The 16,824-nt window shown below is 37.2% G+C and overlaps 1 protein-coding gene across 2 annotated transcripts in view; it reads left to right on the top strand.

Moving 5' to 3' along the window:
- Spopl (speckle type BTB/POZ protein like) overlaps positions 1–16,824 on the top strand; it is a 50,547-nt gene that overhangs the window by 31,847 nt on the left and 1,876 nt on the right. The window contains exons 7-10 of one of the 2 annotated variants that reach the window (XM_029471704.1): positions 9,149–9,271; positions 11,799–11,941; positions 12,031–12,084; positions 16,730–16,821. In XM_029471704.1, coding sequence (XP_029327564.1) covers positions 9,149–9,271; positions 11,799–11,941; positions 12,031–12,084; positions 16,730–16,821 — 412 coding nt within the window. The remainder of the gene's footprint in view (positions 1–9,148; positions 9,272–11,798; positions 11,942–12,030; positions 12,085–16,729; positions 16,822–16,824) is intronic. The other variant, XM_021152260.2, reaches the window with a different exon arrangement.

The raw sequence follows: 16,824 nt of genomic DNA, 5'->3' as shown, positions 1-16,824 counted from the left end.
TCCATTGATGAAAGTGGTGTGTTGAAGTCTCCCACTATTATTGTGTGAGGTGCAATGTGTGCTTTGAGCTTTACTCAGGTTTCTTTAATGAATGTGGCTGCCCTTGTATTTGGAGCATAGATATTCAGAATTGAGAGTTCCTCTTGGGAGATTTTTCCTTTGATGAGTATGAAGTGCCCCTCCTTGTCTTTTTTGATGACTTTGGGTTGGAAGTCCATTTTATTAGATATTAGAATTGCTACTCCTTCTCTCCATTGTTGATCATTTCATCCAAGGTCCCTCCCTTTGAGTACTGAGAGTCTCTCACTTACCTGGTCTCTGGTACATTCTAGAGGGTCCCCACCTCCCATTTAACCAGGTTGCTTGTTTTCAGTCATTCTGCTGACCCTCAGAACTTCACTCCTGTCCCCCCATACCCCACAATACCTTATCATGTTCCCCTTTTCCCCTTTCTGACCCCTCTCCCATCCAGGTCCCTTCTCCCGTCTGCCCCCTGTGATTGCATTTCTTCTCCCTTTCAAGTGGGATTGAAGCATCCTCACTTGGGCCCTTCCATTTGTTAACCATCTTGAATTCTGTGGATTGTATCTTAGTTATTCTGTACTTTTTTGACTAATATCCACTTATTAGTGAGTATATACCATTCATGTCCTTTTGGGCATGAGGTACCTCAATCAGGATGGTACTATTTTCTAGTTTCATTCATTTGCCTGCAAAACTCATGATGTCTTGTTTTTTGTTTTTTAATGTTAGATTGACAATTCATTCTTTTTTTTTTTTTCACAACATTTTCTTTCTTTTTTAAAATTGGCTATTTTCCTTTTTCCCGGCCTCTCTCCCCACCCCCTACCACTAGAGTCCCCTATTCTATCATCCCTCCGCCTGCTTCAATGAGGGTATTCCTCCACCCACTCATCCACTCACACCTTCCTGCCCTCAGTTCCCCTACACTGGGGCATCTATCCAGCCTTCATAGAAGTAAGGACCTCTCCTCCCACTGATGCATGACAAGGCCATCCTCTGTAACATACAGAGCTGGAATCATGTGTACTCCTTTGTTGATGACTTAGTCCCTGGGAGCTCTTGTGGGACTGCTTGGTTGATATTGTTGTTCTTTGTGTGGGGTTGCAATCCCCTTCAACTCCTTTGTTCCTTTCTCTTAACTCCTCTATTGGGGACCCTGCACAAAGTCCAATGGTTGGCTGCAAGCATCCAATGCTGTATTAGTAAGGCTCTGGCAGGGCCTCTCTGGAGACAACCATATCAGGCTCCTTTAAGCTTGTACTTCTTGGCATCCACTATAGTGTCTAGGTTTGGTAACTATATATGGAATGAATCCTCAGGTGGGACATTCTCTGGATGGATGGCCTTTCCTTCAGTCTATTCTCTACAGTTTATGTCCATATTTGCTCCTGCGAGTATTTTGTTCTCCTCCTAAGAAGGTCCAAAGCACCCCACCGTTGAGCCAGCACCATTTCTTAAAAATGATATCTTTTTTCCACTCAATGGTTTTAGCTCCTTTGTAAAAGATCAAGTAACCATAAGTATGTGGGTTCAATTCTGGGTCTTCAATTCTATTTCATTGATCTACCTGTCTGTCACTGTACCAATACCATGCAGTTTTTATCACTATTGCTCTGTAGTACAGCTTGAGGTCAGGGGTGGTGATTCCACCAAAAGATTGTTTATTGTTGAGAATAGTTTTCCCTACCCTGGGATTTTTGTTATTACAGATGAATTTGGAAATTGCTCTTTCTAGCTCTATGAAGAATTGAGTTGGAATTTTGATGGGGATTGCATTGAATCTGTAGATTGTTTTTGGCAAGATGGCCATTTTTACTATATTAATCCTGCCAATCCATGAGCATGGGAGATCTTTCCATCTTCTGAGATCTTCAATTTCTTTCTTCAGAGATTTGGAGTTCTTGTTATACAGATATTTCACCTGCTTGTTTAGAGTCACACCAAGATATTTTATATTATTTGTGACTATAGTGAAAGGTGTGTTTTCCCTAATTTCTTTTTCAGCCCGTTTATCCTTTGAGTAGAGGAAGGCCACTGATTTGTTTGAGTTAATTTTATATCTAGCTTCTTTGCTTAAGTTTTTTATCAGGTTTAGGAGTTTTCTGGTGGAATTTTTTTGGGTCACTTAAGTACTCTATCATATCACCTGCAAAGAGTGATATTTTGACTTCTTCCTTTCTAATTTGTATCCCTTTGACCTCCTTTTGTTGTCTAATTGCTGTGGCTAATACTTCGAGTACTATATATTGAACAGGTAGGGTGAGAGTGGACAGCCTTTTCTAGCCCCTGATTTAATGGGATTACTTCAAGTTTCTGTCCCTTTTAGTTTGATGTTAGTTACTTGTTTGCTGTATATTGCTTTTAGTATGTTTAGGTATGGGCCTTGAATACCTGATCTCTGAATGTAAGTTTGTGTACCAAATGCATGCTTGGTGCCTCTGGAGGTCAGGTTTGGCCATTGGAACTCTTGGAACTGAAGTTCTTCACTAAATTGTAAAGGAGATATTCTTTTCTGATAATGTCTGTTTGAGTTTCTAAAGGCATCTGATATTCAGGATTAAATTAAGTTCTATAGGTGTAATTTTCTGTTTCAGTAAATAGAGTATCGATTCCTTTTACAGTTACCTTAGCCCCTTCTATCCTATGTATCCCATTGGTTTTTGAATATATCCCAGACTTCTTAGAGGTATTAGTTATAGTTTTTAGTTTTCTTCTTAAGCCTTAAGGTAATTTTAAAGGTTGTTTGTTTGTTTGTTTGTTTTGTTTATTTGTTTTGTTTTCTGTTCTTGAGTCAACCATATCTTTGAAATGTTGGTGGTGGAACTTCCCTCTCATATAAAGAAGATTGAGTCTTCCAGAAGACTACTACCTGCTATTCAAGGTTTTATGATTGCTCTAACCCCTACTTCTGTGATGGTTTTGGAGGTGTAAGGATTGGTATCATCGATTGGTTCTGGGCACATCACAGTATGTTCTCTGCATTGTTATTTGTTGTGGCTTTTTGTAACAGTCTCCTTACTGCAAAAAGAAGCTCCTCACATGAGGGACCAGAGTACACTTATATGTGAGTATAAAATATTGTTTTGGAAAGTGACAACATTAGGGTCTCTTCTTGGTTGCATGACCTCGCCAGACATGAGCATTTAGCTAGTTTTCAGTATGAGGCATGAATTCCTTCTTATTGAGCAGGCCCTAGGTCCCAGTATGTAAGTACCACCATTTTACTTATAGAGATACCTTGTCTTGCTGTGCATTGCTGTGGTTTTTATATATTATATAGCTAGATAGGATTATTTGGTTGGTTGGTTTGTTGGTTGGTTTTTTTGTTGTTGTTGTTGTTCTTGTTTTTTCATTAGCTTCCCCCCTCCCCTTTTCATATTATCTAGTACCTTTTATTTCTGAGGAAGCTTGTGTTCAGGAAGGAGGATCCAAGGTTTCAAGCTGCTTAATTCTTCCAAGCCCTTGTCAAAGCAGCATGGTGAATTCAGCAATAGGGACTTGTCTTCACATTCTTAGAGACATCCAAGGACAACAACAATAGTCTACATTGTTTTGAGAGTTGACCAGCAACTGGAAGGGAGGTTTCCTATGCCTAGTACATGGGTTTTTGTATCCTGCTAGTTCATTCTATAGAGCCCTAACCACCATGGTCTCCTTTTACATCTCAGCTTTATAAGGGTAATCCAGTTAATGAACTAAAGGTTTGTAGCTAGGAACTACAGACAAGTGATATAGCATGCGATGTTTGTCTTTTTAGATCTGGATGATCACTAGATTGTTTCTTTTGCTGTGTATAAAGAAGCTTTTTATGAATTCCCATTTCTGTTTTCTTCTAGGATTCACAGATTTTAACATTTCACATTGAGGTCTTTGCCTCACTTGGAGCTATATTTTTGTAAAGGGTAGTAAGGTCTAAAGTTCATTCATTATATGAGCCTCCAATTTTCCCAGCACCATTTCTTACAGATACAGTCATTACTCCAGTGATGCTTTTGCCATGTTTACTAAATATCAGATGGTTATAGTTACGTGAAAGTACGTTTGGGTTACCAGTTTTGTCACATTGGTCTAAATATCCTTTTTTTCTGCTAGTATTACGTTGTTTTTATTACTATGGCACTGTAGTATATTGAAATGATAATCCCTTTAATAGTGTTCTTTTTTGTTAGAACATCTTTTATGGTTTTATGTGTATTTTGTAGTTTTTAAAAACATTTCTGTAAAGAATGTAGACATTTTGATAGGGATTACATTAAATCTGTGAATCACTTTTGGTCAAATGGTCATTTTCACAATATGAATTCTAACAACCCATGAGCATGGGAGGTCTTTCTATCATCCAGTGTCTTCCTCAGTTTCTCTAGGGATTTCATTGTAGGAGCTTTTCACCTGCTTGGATGGGTCATTCCTGGAGGCTGTGTAAACGGGTGCACGTTCAGCATCTTTCTCAGCGTATTTGTTGTTGGTATCTAGAAAGGCTTCTGAGTTTTAAGTTGATTTTTTTTTTTTGTATTGTGCCACTTTACTGAAATAGCTAATTATTTCTACTCTTTTTAAATTTTTAATGTAGGAATTTAGAGGTATAAGATTTCCTTTTCAAACTGTTTACAGTGGGTCTCAGAGGTTTTGTTGTATTTAGATTTTCAGTTAATCCCATGTATATTTAAAAGATCTTTTTTGATTTCTTTGCTCCTTGAGTCTTATAATTATGAGAGGTTCATTTGGATGGAGTTTTTAAATTTTATTCCATTTGATCAGATTTGATACACAGAATTATTTCAGTTTTCTAAATTTGTTCATCTTTGCTTTCAGGGGGATTCGCTAGGATAGACAGGAGTCAGCATGTAGGTACCAGGATAGGACTTCAGGTTGCATATTTCTCCCACCCTCGACCCCTGTATGTAGGCTTTGAGGACTATGAACTTCCTTCTTAGAACTTCTTTCATCGAATCGCCTAAGTTTTGGTATATTACATTTTTGTTTTTGTTCTTTACTGGAATTTTTATATTTTTTGATTACTTCAATGACTTATTATTTTGAGGTGTATTATTTAATCTCTCTGAGTTTATATGTTTTCAGGTTTGTTTGTTTTTTTTAAGTTTTCAGAGGTTTCTTTCTTTTTTTTTTTTCTTATTTCTTTTATTGAATATTTTCTTTCTTTACATTTCAAATGTTACCCACTTTCCAAGTCTCCCCTCTGGAAACCTCCTATCCCATGCCCTGTCCCCCTGCCTTTATGAGGGTGCTCCCCCACCCACCTACTCCCACCTTCTCACCTTGACATTCCCCTATACTGGGGCATTGAACCCCCACAGGACCAAGGGCTGCTCCTTTCACTTATGTTCAACAAGGCCATTCGTCTTCTGCCACATAAGCGGCAGGAGCCATGGGTCCCTCCATGTGTACTCTTTGGTCGTCCAGTCCCCAGGAACTCCTCTGGGGGGCCTGGCCAGTTGACACTGTTGCTCCCCATACAGGGCTGCAAACCCCTTCAGCTCCTTTAGTCCCTTCTCCAGCTCCTCCATCAAGAACCCCTAGCTCAGTCCAATGGCTGTAAGCATCTCCCTCTGTATTTTCTGTACTTTTGCTGTTCATTTCTTTCTTTCTTTCTTCCACTGTGGTAAAGATAGGATATAGGCAGTTATTTCAGTTTCCCTAACTTCTGTTGAGACTTGCTTTCTATTTCATCTGTAGTCTATTTAGGGTAAATTTCCATGGTCTACTGAATGTATATTTTGTAGTGTATAGTTGGGGTAGTGTTCCATATTTCTGTTATGTCTCTTGCATCTTTTGAGGTAATTTAATTCCATGTGTCTCTATATTCATCTGGATCATGTGTCTTATAGTAAGAGTGGTAAAGTCTCCCACTGTTGTTATGTTGGTGTTGATAATCTTTGATTACATCTTTAGTTATATATTTATATAAGTGTCTCATGAAATTGGGTCTCTCTGTGCTGAAGGTGTTTTACGTTTGGATTTGGTAATATCCTTTTAATGAATTGTTTACCTAATCAGTATGAAGTGAGCTTTATGTCTCCTTACTACATCTGGGTTGAAGTATATTTTCTCAGCAGTTAGACAAGCAACACCTGTTTGTTTTCTAATGCCATTTGCTTGGAATACATTTTTATGTCCTTCCATTATAAGGTAATGTTTGTCTTTGATGGCGAGCTATGTTTCATGTAAAAAGCAAAAAGGAGGATCCTGTTTTCTAATCCAGGGCTCTTCTCATGTGGTTCACTTTGAATAAATGAGAACATTAATATTCAGTTATTATTAAAAGGTATGTATAATTCCCTACATTTCCTTAAATTTTGTTGTCCATTATGTTTTTAACAACTACTTTAGTACCCTCTACTTTCACTTGTTGCGTCTTGGATGGGCTTTTTGGTTTGGTTGGTTTTTTGTTTGTTTATTTTCTTCAGTCCAGAGCTTCCCTTCCAGTATTCTATTGAACTGGCTTGGTGATCATTAATTACTTTATCCTACATTTATCATCTGTCTACTTCAGTTCTGCCACATGTATTAAGACTGGCAGCTCTGATCTTTCAGAACTTGAAATGTATCTTTCTGTACTCTTCTATTAATGTTTCCATTGGATATTTACCAGTACATCTGCACTTCCTTTATATTGACTGTGTTTCCCTGTAATTCTTTCAGCAGTTTGTGTTTTTTGAACATATACATGTTCTATGAGATTGGTAAATTTTTTGTAGCAGATAAAGTGTCTCGGATTAACTGTGATTTTTGCATCAGCACTGTTCATCTGATGCTAGATAAATGGTTGAGTTTTTTGCTGTTACAGATGTTTTAAATTCAGATTACCTTTTATTTTCAGTTGGCATGTTTACAGTGTTCAGGAAAGACTAGGTTGTATAGAGTTGAGTTCATATTTTCCTCTTTAAGAATCAATTTAATGATGTTAAGGACACAGGGCTCTAGTTCCATGGCTCCCCTGAGAGTTGATTACTGCCTGCAGCAACACTCACTGTAGCAGTGATTACACTGAAAAAAGTACAATCACATCTTGAATACTTTAAGTGCTTTGGTGAGTAAAAGGACACTGATAGTACTTTGTGTAATAATGTGTTAGTTATTGTGGGCATGAGCGAGGGAAAGTCACGGTAATACTAAGCATTCGATTGCTAAATAGGTAGAAGAACAGAAGTGGAAGATAAAATTATGCAGGGCTGGGGAGATGCTTAAATGCAGAGTGAGAATCGAGGACTAAAGTAATTGCAGGTAAAATAATAATCAGGTAACACATAGCACTTTAATCTGCACGAGGAGGAGGAGTCATGTTAGTTTGTCAATCAGACAAACGTGTTTCTGAGGAGAGGTCAGAGAAAGAGGACTAAGACAACCGAAAAACAAATATGGAGGGGAAAAAAGAAAAGTATGAACAGTGCGATATCAGAATATCCTGCTGCGTTCATATTGGATATCGTAAAAATAACACATAGTTGCAGAGTCAGGTGGGAGGTGCAAAGAATCCAGTTATAGAACCAGTCTCAGTTCATTCCTTGACCTCACAGAACAATGTGGTGTAGGGGCAAATGCTCTCCACCTTAGCGGTATCCCTGGGTTTGGGAATGAAGTACCTGCTACTTTATGACTTCAATGAAATGTCAGCCCAGAGTAGGGTCTGAAGTCTTCCCTGACTTCCAAGCATATCTTGTTGTGGAATCTGAAGTGTAAGTGGGCTCTCTGACCTCAGAGGGTGGCCAGGTGCAGTCCAAAGTCTCCCATACACTCCCAAATTTCACAGGGTGACATAAGCTGGGATCTGAAGGCTCATCACATGCCTTGTGTGAAGAGCACTTATCAGTGGGCTATGAGGTGCTCAGCAATTATGGTATCCACACAAAATTTGTGTTTCAAATATGCCTGGTTTGTTCACACAAACGTTCCTTATGATAGCATGCTAAAATAAAAGTTAAACATCTCTAAGCGGAGAACAGTTGGCTGGAAATAAAATGCTTGTATAGTGAGGATGCTTCAGAAGCTTGCAGGCTCAGTCCATATCCATGGTGAAGAAGTTGGGAGGATGACACTGGAGTGTCCAGGGCATCCTTGAGAGCATAGGCTATGTGATTAACAGGTGGGATTTCGTGAGCCCAGAGCCACACACATCTTGTAAATGAATATCAACATAAGCTAGAGAAACCTTTCTCTGGAGCACAGCAGTATGATCCTAGGAACCATTTCCAAAGTTCTCATTTTAGTATCAGTTCACTAGGTGGTAGCTTTGCTCTATCAGGCCTCACACCTGGCCATTGGTTCATCAGCACATCAGCACCACCTCCTGTTTAGTCCATCAGCATAGCAAGACTTGTCTTGGGTTATGTTCTTACCTAAACCACCAGGCTGCCTGCCTGGAGTGTCCTTCTGAGCTCTTTCTTCCTAGCTCTATCAGAGCTGCCTGATAGCAAATTTAGACACCACATAAAAAGTTAAACTAAATTATATTTTAACTTACATAACATTATGTCATGTATGTTCCTAACATCTTGACTTCACAAAATGGCCCAAGACTGTTTCTGAAATGTTGACATTTCCTGCTTCCTTTACCTTAAAAGAGAATTGGATATGAGGACATAGAAATATAAGAGCAACTGGTCTTATTTGAATTGGAGTATGTCTTAAGTAAGCATAGCTAGCATGACCAGTAAAATAATATCACCTGGCATTTTGCAAAAGCAAGTCTTCTAAACTAGTGAGCTCTCATTACAAGTATTTGTAGACTGTTCTTTTGCTTAAAAACTGTGAATACAGTTTGTGGCTATAAGGTTTAGATACTATATTAGGTACTCAGGGAAAGCCAGTAACCATCTTCTGAAACTGTTCAGAAACTTACACAGATGTATTTTATTTGAACTGCAGTATTTGTCTTTTTTTTAATTATGAAAAAATGGGAAGGTTCTCACTTAGTAATACCCTGGTTTCACTATCTATGTATGTACTTTCTGGCTGGTCATATCTCTGAGACAGTGTATGCTTTTGTTCTTAAAATAGCCTATATTATAGTTTCGATGATTAACTTACAACAGACTTAACATCAAAGATTCATGTGGAGTCACTTGCATACCTGTTCCTAATTTTTTTTTATTCTTTTTGATAATAGAATCGAGTGGAAATAAATGATTTAGACCCTGAGGTTTTTAAAGAAATGATGAGATTTGTTTACACAGGAAAAGCACCGAATCTTGATAAAATGGCTGACAACTTGTTGGCAGCTGCAGACAAAGTAAGTAATGGGGTTTTTAAAGGACAAAATAAAAAAAACAAAAATCCTCCAACTTGCTATTTATTGCAAGCTATTATACATAAAAAACTAAAAGTAATTTTTGATATAACTTAAGTTGTACTATTTGTTAGATAACTTGCAGATTTTATAAAATAGAATAAAGTAGACTACTATAGAAATAAAATGGTCTAAAATACCAATATAATAGGAAAGTATGAGGGGCCTGGAATTTTCCATAGAAGATTAAGGCATAAGCTTAATAATTTCTAAGATAAATGCAACATATAGTTGCATATAACATGTTATTGGAACTTACAGTACACTGCACAACCTTTGTGTATTTTCCTTCAAAACAATATGCTTTACATTATTCTCTTTATAGATTTAATATGATAGCATAGAAAAGAAAAATTTAATACTTTTGTTATATTCTATTGTAAATATGTTCTGTCTTTTTCAACACAGAGAAACTGCAAAAATATCAGGAAAGTTTTGGATTTTCTCAGTCTCAATCCTAAAAACATATTTATCATACATACACTTAGCAGTTTTATATTCTAACTATGTAAAGAACATTTAGTCTTCAGGGGGAAAAAAGAGTAGATAAAGTTTAAATACTTAACAAATATACTAATGAAGTTCATTAAATACAAATGACAAGTATCATTAAAGAAGTAGAGATTAAAACCATCATGGTGTATATCTATACACCCATTATAATGACTAAAATCAAGTCTATATATAAGACTTGACAAAGATCTGGGAGAATTAGGATTCTCAGACACTTTTGTTAGGAGCATGGAACGGTACAACCACTTTAGGAAATTAAAGTTTCTTTTGAAGTCAAATAAAAACTTGCCATGTGTTCCATTGTATTTACTTTGAGAATTTTAACCCCTCTACCACCCACTAAAAACATATACCTATTTCCAGTTAAGATTTATATGAGTATTTATAACTGTAATAGTTAAGAACTAGCAATAAATATAAATGTTCATCAACTGGTAAATATATGTTATTCAGTAGTAAATGCTAAGTTTGAAGTATTAGAATATAAAATGAATTGTTATAGTAGGTCTCTGGTACACACACAGAGTTGTGTACATATATACATTTATATACACACATATGTAAATATATAGAGAGGAATGAGAAAAAGATGTTCATATTTAAGGACCTAATACTTAGCAGTAAGAAGGGCTGAACTATGATCACTGATGTGCACGAGCCTGAAAATATTCACACTGAATAGCAGTACTAGATGGTAAGTACATACTGTGTAATTACATTTGTGAAAATAACTTAGTAAGATACAAGATCATTTCTCAGCACCACATCTCAGTAGCACAGAAGCTGCTTGGAATCGAATGGTAAAAGATAAATTTCAATGGGTATATTCATTCTTTTAGATGATGAGTTTATGATTGTATTAAATCATCAAGGTAAAAATTTTAAATAAGTGCTATTTATTTTCTGTCATTAAACCTCAACAAACCTACTAATGCAGCTTTAATAACTGCAGAAAATTAGTAGTTACAGTATTTACTTAGCTTTCGGTTAAATCGTTCTTCAAGTTTGAATAGTGGCAGAAGAAATAGAGTGTGCTACATACTAAGTGTAAAGTAGTAGAGAAGAAAATGAATGGTTACAGGAGGGAACTGGCAGCACATGTGAGCAAGAGGTCCAAATGGGTTCTAGACAGTCACTACTTCTACAGTTAGGTATTTCCACACTTAGTAGCCAGGGAGCTAGATAAGGCAGCTTGGTAACTATACTATTATCTCCTGATAGTGGAATGAATGCCTTTCTGTGGTTCAACATCCTTAAAGTTAAGCTTGGGTTCTTTCCACCAAATTAGAAATTGAGGTATTAGGACACTTTTCACAATGGTGAATATGCACACCAGTGAAGATCTAATAAGTAGGGGATTTTTAAAAGGGGTACTATGGCTGCAGACAGCATACAGTAGAATGAGATAAAATAAAGGTGCTACCCAGAAAGAGAAATTTGAAAATGATGTCACAAGAAAAAGGACTGTAAACATCTTTAAAATCCATTATGCAAAATCTACCAGACTGCTGTTATGCTTTCCCTACTTAAGAACAGTTTCACTAAGATCTCTTTTTTTAATATGCTCATTACTTTATTTTCTTTTACTAAACAAAATATAGCTTAAATTGTCTCTCAAATAAGTTCTTTGTTTTGAGAAGAAAAGAACTGAGGTAAATGTTTATCTGACAACATACTCTTTAGTATAAGCTATTACTAGGATAAATGTCTTACATAAATTATACTTTAAAATTTGCCATATTTTCACTTAAGACAGTTTCTAAAGTAAATTAGTATTTCTCCTGAATACGTTCATTTACATTTTCTTCATAAGCTAAATCCAACAGTATATTGATTTAAAATAACATTGATTCAAAACAAATTTTCCTATGCTTTATCTACTATGTTACAAATTCCATGTACTTACATATTAAATAAGGGGGATAAATGTTTAATAACTGTGTTTTCTTTTGGGTAGTATGCACTGGAACGGCTGAAGGTCATGTGTGAAGAAGCTTTGTGTAGTAACCTCTCAGTAGAAAATGTTGCTGATACCCTTGTCCTTGCAGATTTGCACAGTGCAGAACAGTTGAAAGCCCAGGCAATAGACTTTATTAATAGGTAAGCTATACTTGCATTTCATTGGACATGATACATTGCACATGTTTTCACTGGGATTTTCTTTAACCCTGTCTAAATCTTCAATTCAGGTGCAGTGTTCTTCGACAACTTGGGTGTAAGGATGGGAAAAACTGGAACAACAAGTAAGATGTATATCTGTTTGCTCGTGAACAATAGTTGTGCCTTCCGATGAAGTCAACTGCCAGTTATTTTAAAAATAATAATTTTACTACTTTCAGTAGATTCCTTGAAATTTGGCTTTTCATGCAAACTGAGATGGATGGTTTTGTGTTGTTTGTTTGTTTTCTATTATAGGGTTTCTTTGTGTATCCTTGGTTTTCCAGGAACTAGCTCTGTAGACCAGGCTGTCGTCAAACTCATGAAAACCCACCTGCCTCTGCCTCTGTCTCTGGAGGTATGAGTCACTACTGCATGGCAGGATGGATGCTCTTAATTTATTGAACTGGTACACATGCACATCACACACATGGTATATAGCTGAGTACAGGCATTATAAAGGTTGCTAGAAATCTGGCCTCTTGTTTTCAGAACATGGAAGGGTAAATCCCCACGCCTTGGAAGTCTTTGAAATTTTTGTTGATTTTCATAGTGCTTGTGGATTGAACCTGAGGTCTTGCACATGCTATACAAGGACTCTACTACAGAGTTACCTATGTCTTAACCCTGTTCGAAATTTAATTTTGAGTCAAGATCTTATTAGGTTTTTTTAGGGTAGATTCAGACTTGACTCTTCCTGCCTGTACTGGCTAGTTTTGTGTCAACTTGACACAGCTGGAGTTACCATAGAGAAAGGAGCTTCAGTTGAGGAAATGCCTCCATGTGATCCAACTGTAAGGCATTTTCTCAATTAGTGATCAAGGGGGAAAGGTCCCTTGTGGGTGGGATCATCTCTGGGCTAGTCGTCTTGGGTTCTATAAGAGAGCAGGCTGAGCAAGCCAGAGCAAGCAAGCCAGTAAGGAACATCCCTCCATGGCCTCTGCATCAGCTCCTGCTTCCTGACCTGTTTGAGTTCCAGTCCTGACTTCCTTGGTGATGAACAGCAGTATGGAAGTGTAAGCCAAATAAACCCTTTCCTCCCCAACTTGCTTCTTGGTCATGATGTTTGTGCAGGAATAGAAACCCTGAGTAAGACACTGCCCTAGCCTCTCAAATAGTGAGGATTACATATCAGTAGAACTTACGGGTTTGTTTGTTTGCTTGCTCCTGAATTAAATTCTTGCTTTGTATTCTGGCCCATCATCAAACTCAGAGACTTCCTGTTTTTCTACCTCAATAGCTAACTTATTACTATTTAGATCAACCAAATACTCTGCCTTATATACTAAGCTGCTTAATACTGTAAATCAGTAGCATGTTGATTGCTAAGAGGTTGCATAATTGCTAAGTCCTGCTAATCATAGATTTTTATATACAAAGTATTAGAAATGAATAATTTTCTACTTTACCCCATCTCTTGTTGTTGAATATTCTTGTAATTATTTGCAATAACAAAAAGAAGAGATGATAGAGATTTTCATAAACTTTTATTAGTTTTTCTTATAAATCCTTAAATTCTGCTTTTGAAAAATTATCAAAAGTTGACATATGAGATTACAGCCTGCCATGGGCTATTTATCGCAAAATACACTATTGAGGGCATGGGATAGTCAATATAATTTAAGGGAGACAGAATAAATATGCTGGGCTTTGGGTATAGGGGAAAGAAGGGGTAGGGAGCCCATGTCCAGCCAGAGTTCCTGTGCTGTGGGTAGGTGGACACCGGAGGACTGCTGGATGCTTTCCACTCTGCCCTGGGTGGGCATCTGGCTATGTGAAACCACTGACCCCACTCAATGGGAGGTAGACAAGGGGCAGCCCCCCTACCAGAGTCTCAGTCTCCAGCATAGCAGAGGAGATGAGAACAGAATAGGGGCCCCAGGGTGACACTCTTGGCCCCAGGGAAGAGGGCAGAGGGAAAGAGGTTCCCACACAGGTCAGAGTCTTTAGTCCGGTCCAAGCACAGCGGGCCTTGATGAACAGAGACAGTTTATAATTTTAGAGCTTTATTGTAGAAAGGCAGGGGGGAAAAGAGAAGGTAAAAGAGAGAGAGAGACCGGCCATGGCCAAGAGGAGGGAAGGGTGGGGGAAGAGAAAGAGAGAGAGGAAAGTTTAGGGAGTAAGAAAGTTACAGAAAATAAGAGGTTAGAGAGTAAGGGATTGAGGAGAGGATGAGGAGAGAGAGCAGGTGGGACCAAGCAGCCCCTCTTATTACCTTGCTTGTTATCTTGCTCTTGGTAGGTAACTAGGAGTCTAGCCCAGTCTAGGTCAGAAGCTTGGGACATGGTGTATGTGACTACTAGCCATGAGCCTCTCCTGTGGGGAGTGTGGGGGCGATAACTTCCACAGGTGCCAGGGGTCTAGGAGACATGAGGGAACGCCTTCCATCCCATGTAAGTGGGAATTACCACCCATTGGGTTCTACCAGGGTTCAGACCTCAACTCTACTGGAGTCCAGACTGTCTGTGCATAGCCCATTGCCCCACATAAAGACAAAATAGTATATTTAGCTATTTTCCTTTGCACTTATCAGTCTGTTTTGTATTAGTTTCTAAATTTTATTTTCTAAAAGTAAAGCTGTTTACTGCTTTCAAATCTGTAATAGTCCTCTTCTCTTACAAGTGAGTCTGACTTGTGCATTAGCAGCAGTGACCACAGGGTTCTGTCAAGGTGTGAGTCTAACACTGTGTATTAGCAGCAGTGGCTCTGATCTTTTTTACTTAGCTTTAGATTCAGTTTTCCAAGATTTTCTTTAGTCTTAAGAAAATATAAAATACAACTTTTCTTCTATCAAGATATTAGGTAATTATATACTTTTGGTGTTATAGCTATAGACTTTCAATATATACTTACTGAATCGAATTCTTATGGAATGAAATACTTATTAAATGAAAATATTCAAGTAAATTAGTAAGTATTAATGCAATTCTAAATAACTAGTTAAAACTTTAAACATAATGATGGAACAAAAACATTTTGTTGATATCAGCTAGTACTTAATTCAGTATAATCAATATATTTCAAGCACTGTTCTAATGTACTGCATATAAAATGACATTTTAAAAATGTCTTTGCTTTTATGTAATTGATCTAATGGAGATAAATATACACATACCCTTTAAAGTGATCCATAGAAGATGATATGTACAGATACTTGACTAAGCCCTGGAATTTAGTGATGGCTTCAAAATTGGACTGAACTGCTTTTTAAAACATGAATAAGAGGTAGCAGAAGGAGTGAGTGAGAAGGAAAGATCAGATATGACAGACTGAAAGGGACATAAAACAAAGCATAGCACTGTACATGGGTGCATAATTCTTTGTTTACTGAGCTATCAGAACACTATTGCTTAGTACAGAAAATATAGTTGCAAGCATAACAGATATTTCCCCTCTATACAGGTAGTTTATGTTATATTGCAGATTGATTAAACAAGTAATTGAAATAAAGTATGGAACCTAGTTTTATTTATATTACAGAAAAACAGAATGAAGAAGATGTGAAGTATGTTGATAGTGTGAAAAAGCTAGAGAAAGTGAGCAAAGGTCAGCTCCTCCCCCAAACCACATAGCATTAGGACTTTTGACATTGAAATCAAAATAATGAATCTCTAGTAACAGTCAATGCCTCTGATGGGACACAATAAAGTTTTCTTTCATTCATACAATTGTTGATTCCATTCTTAACATTTAGCAGGTTGATGAATGGGTACAGAAAGGTTGGAAGAATGTTGATATTTTTAAAACAGCTTATAATTCAGGTAAAGGGAAGGTATAGAGGAGAGAATGAAGGGAAAGAAACTAATGTGTTACATTTTCAGTTATTCTGATTGCTCATTGAGAGCATGTTATACATACAGGACACAATAAATAAAATAGTAAAGGAGAAACTGGACTGTAGAAGTGGAAATGCAAAACTATAAAAAGGATAGAACCACATTTCTCACTTTTAAAACTTAAATGCAAGGAAAGAAAAGTGGGATAAAACATAATCGAGTCCTATTTCTGTCCGTGTGTTATGGAAGCTGCAATAAGAGAAACAGTATAGGAGATTAAACACAAATCAGGAGAATATGTTAATCCAATTGTGAGATAATGAAGATTAATTTATGGATACTTGATGACATTTAGAATTAAAATGGGACTCTGATGCTTAATCAGAGGCCTGTTTCTAGTATGGCTCTTGAATGTTTAACTTGAATCACTGGACAACAGGAAACCTTCAGCCAAAATTAAGGACAAAAAAACTTGAGACTTAAGGAGAAAGGTGATGAGTTCTCGTGTGGCAGTGCTGAATTCGTGAGACTTAAGGCTCATGTAAATAAAAAGAGCAGTTGACTACAGGGAAGCACTGAGATTTGACTTATCAGCAGTGATTATTAGAAATGTGACAAGCGGATGAGATCAAGTGCCCAGTGTGGTAAAAGGAGAAGAATGTTAAGTGAAAAGTTGGAACTCTGGAGAAAACCTATAAGAGGTATGCGTGAGAAGGGAAAAGAGATGATCGGCTCCTGGGACAGAAATGGCTAGCCATCAGTGGAGAGCTGTGGGAATGACGACACATGTCTTAATGTTCAGACATGCAGAGACTGTTGAGGTTTTCCAGAAAATGCTATGGTGTCTAAAATTTCAAAATGTTCAAGTTAAACAAACAAAAGCAAAAAAATGATAACTGCAAACAAAGCATTTGTAGTGTCTTTTCAGTGAACTTCATTTAATCTTACTTTTCAGCCAAGCAACTGACATAATGGAAACATCGGGGTGGAAGTCCATGATTCAGTCTCATCCTCATTTAGTGGCAGAAGCGTTCCGAGCACTCGCATCTT

Source organism: Mus caroli, chromosome 2 (genome assembly GCF_900094665.2).
Source record: "Mus caroli chromosome 2, CAROLI_EIJ_v1.1, whole genome shotgun sequence".
In the NCBI taxonomy this organism is placed as follows: domain Eukaryota; kingdom Metazoa; phylum Chordata; class Mammalia; order Rodentia; family Muridae; genus Mus; species Mus caroli.
This window is presented reverse-complemented; position numbering and strand designations above follow the sequence as displayed.